This window comes from Cynoglossus semilaevis, chromosome 11 (assembly GCF_000523025.1).
Source record: "Cynoglossus semilaevis isolate Cse_v1.0 chromosome 11, Cse_v1.0, whole genome shotgun sequence".
NCBI lineage: Eukaryota > Metazoa > Chordata > Actinopteri > Pleuronectiformes > Cynoglossidae > Cynoglossus > Cynoglossus semilaevis.
Window position 1 is genome coordinate 19603565 of NC_024317.1, and position 9996 is coordinate 19613560.

Sequence of the window (9996 nt, forward strand, 5' to 3'; positions counted from 1 at the left end):
CTGGTAGCAGTAACCACAGACAGTACCAGGAAGTGCATCAATGGAGGATCTGAATGAGGTTTTAGATAAGACTGGGAAAGTGGGTAACGCCCGTAAAAAAACAAAAAAACACTAAAACAGAGCAAATGTCTGTTGGTGTGGCGTCAGGTGTGTGACAAACACACGTGTTTACGTCACGTCATCAGCAGTGAATAAAAGTTTACGTCCAGCTGAGAATCAGAGCGACTCTGATTCACTACCATCTACATGGTGAGTTTTAGAACACAACTGCATTGATACTGATCACGGCATGTTGTCTGTGTGTGTGTGTGTGTGTGTGTGTGTGTGTTGACCTGATTCTGTTAAGAACATATTTGAGCAAAATGTTTTTTGTTTATTCTGCAGTTATTTTGTAGCAATTTATAATTTTGTAACTTCTGTTCTGTTTGTTATTAGAGAAAACACATTTTGCTAAAATTAAAAAGAATTACCCTAGAACCTTGTTGCCATGTTTAAGACATTTTGTTTTTTGTAGAATATAAAGTTAACCTCAGCCTTATCTGCTTTGGGCTAACTTCTAACTATTGCTGCCCTCTGTTGGCTACCTTTTAAAGCATTTTCAGATAATGTCAATAAATCTATGTTTGTGTGATTTGCATTTGCTCAAATGTTTGTCGTGCTTTTACTCTTGATTGTGTAGTTTATTTGGCTGATTAAACTTTTGTGTATGACTTGTGACTTTTTATTTAACCTGAATAAAAAAAAACCTGTAATAACATGACTTTGCTACCTTGTTCACTAACAGTTTACACAAACACTCATGCATAAACACCTGTGACATTTACAGCAGTGGTTATAAAGAAGTTCCAATTGATCTTAGTCTAATTTTCCAGTGAGGATCGAGTAAATGACTTCTAGAACTGATGTTTTGTGATCCTGTGCTCTTGATATTTTATTGATATTCCGTGATATTCATCCATCCATCCATCCATTTTCATGCTTATTAGTTAACGGGTTGTGGGGACAGCAGTCTCCACGACTGCCACCCCAAATTAAACTATACCAGTACATTGTGAACCTTCCTGCGGATGGTGAGTCCACTGGAAGGCGCCAACTGCCCTAACAGGGATTCGAACTGCCCAGGAGGTGAACCCTGTGGTTCCACACCAATGACAGAGACATTGCCTGTGGGCCAAAGCGCCACCCTTGTTGATATTGTTTATTATTGAAATTATTATTGTTATTTTAATGTTTAATTTAATTGAAACAACAAAAAGCTGATGATCAGTTGATGGTTAGAACAGTTATAAAGAGCATTTCTGTGAATTAGTAACTAACCGCCCTAACCGGGACTCCAACCTGCCCAGGAGGTGAACCCTGGGGTTCCACACCAATGACAGAGACATTGCCTCTGGGCCAAAGCCCCACATAGCAAATTGTGGGCTTTGTAAAATGATGACACTCACCAGTGTCCTGGAACCTTTCGCCCTTACTCAGTCTTCATCGGGTCATTGTTCATTGTGTGGTGTTGCAGTGTACCAGTGTTCTGTTCTTACCGCCTAGTTCCTGCTAAGTGTGTATAATAACACACACAGAATAGTAGGGTACCAAGATTTCATTCGTCTTAAATACATTTGCAGTGCGCCACGTTTCAAAGCTCCGCAAATCCTTTTGATGCTGTAGAAGGGCGTAAATCATCCGCCAAGCACTGTTGATTCATCTGCAGCGCAAACGTTTCAAAGCCCCAACCATTCAACCCAAACTGCCCAGCTGACTACATTGGAGCAGTAAAGGCCTCAATACATTTGAGGCAAGCCATCATAGATTGAGATGGTTTGAACATGTGCGGAGGAAGGACAGTGGATACATTGGTAGAAGAATGTTAGAGATGGAGTTACCAGGTAGGAGACAAAGAGGAGATATATGGATGCAGTGAGGGAGGACATGCATATAGTTAAAGTCAGAGTAGAAGAAGGGCAATATGGAAATCAATGATTCCCTGTAGCAACCGCTGAAAAAAGGGACAAAGCCGAAAGAAAAAGAAGAAGATTGTTTGAGAAAAAAGAAGCGACTTATAGTCCTGAAATTGTGGCAATCGTATCCACAGGAAACAACAAATACAGAATATACCATAGACTAGTTAAGTTTTCTGTACAGGACCAACTGTAACACCATCAACAGGAAATAATACTAAGAGCTAGCCGGTAATAGAAACCCAGGCAAGTGTTAGTATAAAAATGGTATTGTTAATTCAGTACCAGAGATCTGGAACATTCCATGAAAGTAGAAGAAATGTCCAGAAACCAGAGACAGAGGAACAATGTCTGCTCTCACCAAAGGACTTTACTTCAAGAACTAGGAACTTTATCTGTACTACAGTGAAAGGAAGAAACCATGTGAGTTCTCAATATAGTAACTGGTAGCAAGAAGCACAGACAGTACCAGGAAGTAAACAAGTGCCTCCTGAACGGGGTTGAATGGGGTTTAGATTGGACTGGGGAAGTGGGTAACGCCCATAAAAAACAAAAAAACACTAAAACAGAGCAAATGTCTGTTGGTGTGGCGTCAGGTGTGTGACAAACACACGTGTTTACGTCACGTCATCAGCAGTGAATAAAAGTTTACGTCCAGCTGAGAATCAGAGCGACTCTGATTCACTGCCATCTACTGTACATGGTGAGTTTTAGAACACAACTGCATTGATACTGATCACTGCATGTTGTGTGTGTGTGTGTGTGTTGACCTGATTCTGTTAAGAACATATTTAAACAAAGTGTGTTTTTAATTCATTCTACAGGTATTTTTATAGCAATTTAATTATTTTGTAACTTCTGTTCTGTGCTTTTTTTTATTAGAAAAAAATATTTAGCTAAAATTAAAGAAGAAAAAAAATGTAATAGAATTAAAATTCATATTGAATCACTACAATCGTTTATATTTATGTATGTTTTAAACAAATTTCCCTTCAATAAATTTGTTTACGAATTTGTTTAGGAGATATAAGAGAAACATATTTATTAAAAATGTGTTTTCAAACAATGTCAATATCAATTGGAAATGTTGAAAATGTAAAAGAAACCTAAACCCAACCCCTGAAAAGGAGCTAAAATGTATAAATGCAATTTTTATATAAGAAAATGTGTAGAATTGTAGATTTTTTTTTTTTTTTTTAGATCAGGAAAGATTTTTTTTTGGTAACCATTCTCACATTTTAAAGTATCCTACATTTGTTTATTCTGCTCCTGTTTATATGCAATTATTCTGTAAATTATTGAGGATACAAAACAAATACAACTACTGCATTGAAAAAAATGGTTTTATTTTTTCAAATGAAACATTGTATTAAGTAAATAAAATAAATTATAAAATATTTAATAACTCAGTTACCCAGACAAAAGCTATTACTTCGTGAACAGGTTTGTGTACTGTAAGTCTAGGTAAAAAATAGATTAAAGAAATAATAAATACTATGTTGTTTTACTCTGAAAAAAAAAATTAATTAAATTGGAGTATTAGTAAAAAATATATTTATTTTATCTTACTTGTAGGATATAAACATTTGGTTTGTGTTAATTTACTCGCCATAACAATAGTACAATAAGCCATATATTTAGAGAGCTTTTTGAACTTTTTGGTTGTTTGATTTGTTCGCAAAAATCCCATTTTTATTTATCTTTGTGCAGCTGTTTTAGTTTGGAGATCCATACAGTTGAATTTGTTGTGATTTTGTTTGTGGTGGGTTTCTATTTAATTTGAAATTCAGCAGTGAAGGGGTTTTACAGAAGAAGAAGACGAAGAGACTGATGAACTCCTCAAACACCTCTCTGATGTCCGTTGACAGAGACGACATCCAAACAGCCATCATCAAAAATGTCATCTCTGTGGTTCTCTGTATCTGCATCAACTACGTCAACAGTACTCTGGTCCACACCTTCAACAAACACCAGGTCACCTACACCTACAGTCAACTGTAGTCATACTGTCTGACCAACATCTACCGTTATGCTGACCTACACCTACAGTCCTACTGACCTACACCTACAGTCATACTGACCTTCACCTACAGGTATACTGACCTACAATTGTGGTAATAGTCACCTACACCTACAGTCATACTGACCTTCACCTACAGTTATACTGACCTACAACTGTAGTAATACTGACTTACACCTACAGTTATAGTAACCTTCACCTACAGGTATACTGATCTACAACTGTAATAATAATGTCCTACACCTACAGTCATACTGACGTGCACCTACAGTCATACTGACCTACACCTACAGTCATACTGTCCTACATACTGAAGTACAGTTACATTACCGTACAACTACAGTTATCCTGACCTACAGAGATGATCCTAACCTCAGCACTGTATCTGTGTCTTGTCACAGGTTTTGAACATGAACCCTCGTTACATCCTTTACATCCACCTGGTCATCAACGACATCATTCTCCTGATCATGTTCACCCTCATCCAGGTCCTGAGTTACATCGTCTTCACCCTCAACGTCTCCCTCTGCATCGTTATGATTCTGATTGGAGTGACTGCGAGCACCAACAACCCTCTAACACTCGCTGTCATGTCGTTGGAGTGTTACGTCGCTGTGTGCTTTCCCTTACGCCACACACAAATCGCCACGGTCAGGAGAGTCCACATAGCCATCGGCATCATATGGCTGCTGAGTTCACTTATAACATTACCTGAATTATTTCTTGCCCTTGCCACAGAATCTAAAGATTTTTTTCATTCCAGAGTTTTCTGCCTCCCAAGCGCTGTTTTCAGACATCCACATTTTAATGAGAAAAAAAAAATTCTGAACCAAGTGTTCCTGGTCCTGGTCTGGCTTACTCTGTTCTACACCTACTTCAAGATCCTAAGTGCTGCTAAAGCTGCGGCTCATGATGCTAAAAAAGCTCGGAACACCGTACTTCTGCACGGCTTCCAGCTGCTACTGTGTATGCTCAGCTACGTTTATGACCTGATCATCAGTGGTCTGTTGTTGCTGTTTCCAAATGCAATCCGAGCCATTCGATTTGCTGTCACCATCTTGGTTCACGTTCTTCCTCGACTCATCAGTCCAGTTGTTTATGGGCTGCGAGACAAGGTTTTTAGGAAACATTTGAAAATGAATCTGTCCTGTAAAAGAAATGCTTGAATTAACTAACAAAATGGCTGCTAAGTTTATATTAGCTCAAATGCTAACATTTGCTAAGCCCTTTGACCTCTACCTTGAAGAGCCCATCTGGGCCCTGAGGGTAATGTGGGCACAATAATGGTAACATGGGTGGGATCAGAAACTAGGCCTGACTCAGAACCCAGTAGACGCCCAGGAAAAGTGATCTGATTCTTGATTTACTTGAGGGTCTCCAGTGCCACCCTTGTTCTGTTCTCTGACCTAGAACCTTGTTGCCATGTTTAAGACATTTTGTTTTGGCTGCTCTTTTTTGTAGAATATAAAGCTAACCTCATGGCGAATTTTTAGCTATTGTTGCCATCTGTCGGCTAGCTTTTAAGAATTTTCAGATAATTAAAATAAAACTATGTTTGAGGGGATGTGCATTTGCTCAAATGTTTGTCTTGCTTTTAATCGTGATTGCGTAGTTCGTTTGGCTGATTTAACTTTTGTGTATGACTTGTGACTCTATTCTTTTAACAGTTTAACCTTTGAAGAAAAAAAAAAACCATACTCACACTGTAATAACGTGACTTTGCTACCCTTGTCGACCAACAGTTCATACCCACACACATGCACACACCCACACTCGTGCACACACTCATGCATAAACACATGTGACATTTACAGCAGTGGTTATAAAGAAGTTCCAATTGATCTCAGTCTCATTTTCCAGTGAGGATCGAGCAAGTGAGTTCTAGAACTGTTGTTTTGTGATTCTGTTCTCTTGATCTTGTACTGTTATTTGTTGTTGTTGATGATTGTTATTGTGATGTTTTATTTCATTGAAACAATAAAAGGTTCTTGATCTGTTGATGGTCAGTTCTAGAATATATTAAAGAACACTTACAATTGTAGGAGTCACTGTGTAATAAATAGTAATGCAATTTAAAAAAATAATGTACAAAAACAAAAACTCAGTTTGTACTGTGTTACAAACTAAAGTGTGTTGAGAATTTGAAAACTAGGTTAAAAGAATAAAGAAAACAGAGTTCAAACAGAGGCTGTTAGTATTATGTTGATAATTATGTTGAAAATTATTTTCATTATTATTTTGATCATTATATTGACAATTATGTTGACTTGACTGATTACTACGTTGACTTTGATGTTACTCTCTTTCAGTGGGCGAGTCAACACTGTTTACTCTGACGTCTGATTCAGACTTTGCTATACATTCTAACAAAGAACATAATTAACAATAATTAAGAACAGAGACAAATTAAATAGGAGAAATCAGAACAGTAATAACAACCTACATTTTCTATTAGATTACAAATACAGATAAATAAGATGTATGTGTTTGTATTCCTACACACATGTAAGTACTCTGAGATATTTGTTGTGTGTTGTATAGTGGACACTTCAATGAAGTAAATCAAATATCTGACATTAATCTAAAAGTACCAAAAGTACCCTGGTTAACTTATGATCTGTAGAATTAAAACAAAAGAGTACCTTATTTTTCCCCACCATGGGGAAATACACAGTGTTTGCAACCTATACAGGGCCATTAGGGATATGTGATTCCTCTGGGGCTCAAACCCAGGACCCTCTGCATGTAAGGCAGACACGTTATGCCTGCGTTATCTGTGCTATTTCTCCAGCTGACACCAACAAATATGACATGATCAAAGTTATTATAATAAATGTGTGTTAAAACACAGGCTATAGCACGAATGTGTTTTATTGTTAAAGTCAAAGATCATTCGAATTTACAACTCTATCTCAAATATTGCACCAAAAGTCAGATTGAATTACTCTTGACTAATTGTACTGCTGTTATAAGTATTTTTAATTGGTTTAATGATTATAAAAACACTAAGGTACAAGATGTGACTAAATTTGTTTGTATTTTTATAATCATTGAAAGTTTCTATAATTGTATTCTGTTGTTTATATTCTATTTTTTATTCTATTCAACAAAAGTCTGCAGGATTGCGTTTCATTCTCTGCAATGTAAAATGATTAAAAAAACTAACAGTTCACTGTGTTTAAAACAATGTCATTTATGAAAATGGAAATGAAAAAAAAAATAAAATAAAATGTTTAATTGTTTCTACTGCTTTCAGACCTAGTTAGGTTTTTAGAAAGAGTTCAGAAAATAAACCACAGGTTTGAGCTTTTAGAATCAAAGTCTGTGAAGAAATGATGGAGTTTGTTTGTTTGGTTTTCTTTTCTTTTACAGCAGTGAAGGGTTTTGAAGAAGAAGAAGAAAAGACCGGAAATGAACTCCTCAAACACCTCTCTGACGACCGTTGACAGAGACAACATCCAAACAGCCGTCATCAAGAATGTCATCTCGGTGGTTCTCTGTATCTGCATCAACTACGTCAACAGTACTCTGGTCCACACCTTCAACAAACACCAGGTTACCTACACCTTATACTGACCTACTCCTATAGTTTTATTGACCCAAGACTGTAGTCATACAAGCCTACAGCTACAGTCATACTGACCTAAAATTACAGTCATACTGACCTACAACTACAGTTTGACTGACCTACACTAACAGTCATACTGACCTATACCTACAGTCATATTGACCGACAACTGTAGTCATACTCTACCTAAAGCTACAGTCATACTGACCTAAAAATACAGTCATACTGCCCTACAAGTACAGTTATCCTGACCTATGCCTACAGTCATACTGACCTACTCTAACAGTCACACTGACCTACATCTACAATCATATTGACCGACAACTGTAGTCACACTGACCTAAAGCTACAGTCATACTGGCCTAAAAATAGTCATATTTACATAAAACTATAGTTATCCTGACCTACACCTACAGTCATACTCACCTACAATTACAGTCATACTTACCTACAGCTAGAGTTATAGTGACCTACATCTACAGTCACATTGACCTAAAACTACAGTTATCCTGACCTACACCTACAGTCATACTGACCTACAACTACAGTCACACTTACCTACGGCTAGAGTTATACTGACCTATATCTACAGTCACATTGACCTAAAACTACAGTTATCCTGACCTAAAACTGCAGTTATATTTCTACGATAGTAGTGTCAGTAGGGTGCTAAATATTTTGATAGGTTGTGGTACATTAGGAATAATGTCAAAGGGTTGTGTCGAGCTAGTACTGGTGTGGGTACATGTTTACATTTCTAGGAATTAATACTACTGTAACAGCTTCTGTCCTTTACCACAGATTTTGAACATGAACCCTCGTTACATCCTGTACACCAACCTGGTCATCAACGACATCATTCTCCTGACCATGTTCACCCTCATCCAGCTCCTGAGTTACATCGTCTTCACCCTCAACGTCTCCCTCTGCATCGCTTTGATTCTTGTCGCCGTGGCCTCCAGCATCAACAGTCCTCTCACACTTGCTCTTATGGCAATTGAGTGTTACATCGCTGTATGCTTCCCACTCAGACACACACAGGTGTGCACAGTCAGAAAAACCTACGCTGCCATCGGCACCATCTGGTTGCTTAGTGCCCTTTACATCCTATCAGATTTATTTGCTGCTTTGGCTTCAGAATCCCCTGAATTCTTTCAATCCAACCTCTTCTGCTTCGCAGATGCGGTTTTTAGGCAACCGTACCGCAAAAAGAAGATAGAAATATCCAACATCGTTCTAATGGTCCTGGTCTGGCTCATTCTGTTCTACACCTACTTCAAGATCCTCAGTGCTGCTAGAGCTGCGGCTCATGATGCTAAAAAAGCCAGGAACACTGTTCTCCTGCACGGCTTCCAGCTGCTGCTGTGTATGCTCACCTATGTTTATTACGTCATCGTCAAAGGCCTGTTAATGCTGTTCCCTAGAGGAATCCGAGACATTCGATTCAGTGTCACCATATTGGTTCACGTTCTTCCTCGACTCATCAGTCCAGTCATCTACGGGCTGCGAGACAAGACTTTCAGGAAGTACCTGAAAACTCATCTTTTCTGTACAACAAACACTGAGACTCGCCCACAGAAGACGACCTGATAAGTGTTAAGGCAGTATCCTAATTCAGATTCTAAGGCCTATGTCGGCTGTGTCCTAATTCAGATTCTACAGCCTATGTAGGCTGTGTCCTAATTCAGATTTTACAGCCTATGTAGGCAGTGTCCAAATTTAGATTATTCAGATCATGTAGGCAGTGTCCTAATTAGGATTCAACAGTCTACTTAGGTTGTGGCCTAATGCAGATTATACATTTTACGTAGGCTGTGTCCTAGTTCAGATTCTACATCTTATGTAGACTGCAACCTAATTCAGATTCTATCGCCTTTATAGATAGAGTTCTAATTCAGATTCTACAGTCTATGTAAACTGTGTCCTAATTCAGATTCTATAGCCTACATAGGCTGCGGCCTATTTTAGATTCTAAAGTCTACTTAGGCTACGTCCTAGTTCAGATTCTACAGTTTATGTGGGCTGTGACCTAATTCAGATTCTACAATCTATGTGAACTGTGTCCTAATTCAGATTCTATAGCTAATCTAGACTGCGGCCTAATTCAGATTGTACAGTCTCCTTGGGCTGTGTCTGAGTTCAGATCCTACAGTTTATGTGGGCTGTGACCTAATTCAGATTCTACAATCTATGTGAACTGTGTCCTAATTCAGATTCTATAGCTAATCTAGACTGCGGCCTAATTCAGATTGTACAGTCTCCTTGGGCTGTGTCTGAGTTCAGATCCTACAGTTTATGTGGGCTGTGACCTAATTCAGATTCTATAGCTAATCTAGACTGCGGCCTAATTCAGATTGTACAGTCTCCTTGGGCTGTGTCTGAGTTCAGATCCTACAGTTTATGTGGGCTGTGACCTAATTCGAACTCTACAGTCTATGTGAACTGTGTCCTAATTC

General features: G+C 38.2%; 2 protein-coding genes across 2 annotated transcripts; both read left to right on the forward strand.

Annotated features, from left to right (window-relative positions):
* Window positions 1-4229: 4229 nt before the first annotated feature.
* Window positions 4230-5729, forward strand: LOC103386809 (mu-type opioid receptor-like). The gene has a single exon (XM_025060406.1). The coding sequence runs from the start codon at window positions 4383-4385 to the stop codon at window positions 5136-5138; it is 756 nt and encodes a 251-aa protein (XP_024916174.1). The 5' UTR covers window positions 4230-4382; the 3' UTR covers window positions 5139-5729.
* Window positions 5730-7772: 2043 nt separating this feature from the next.
* Window positions 7773-9130, forward strand: LOC103386808 (olfactory receptor 1493-like). The gene has a single exon (XM_025060073.1). The coding sequence runs from the start codon at window positions 8351-8353 to the stop codon at window positions 9128-9130; it is 780 nt and encodes a 259-aa protein (XP_024915841.1). The 5' UTR covers window positions 7773-8350.
* Window positions 9131-9996: the final 866 nt, after the last annotated feature.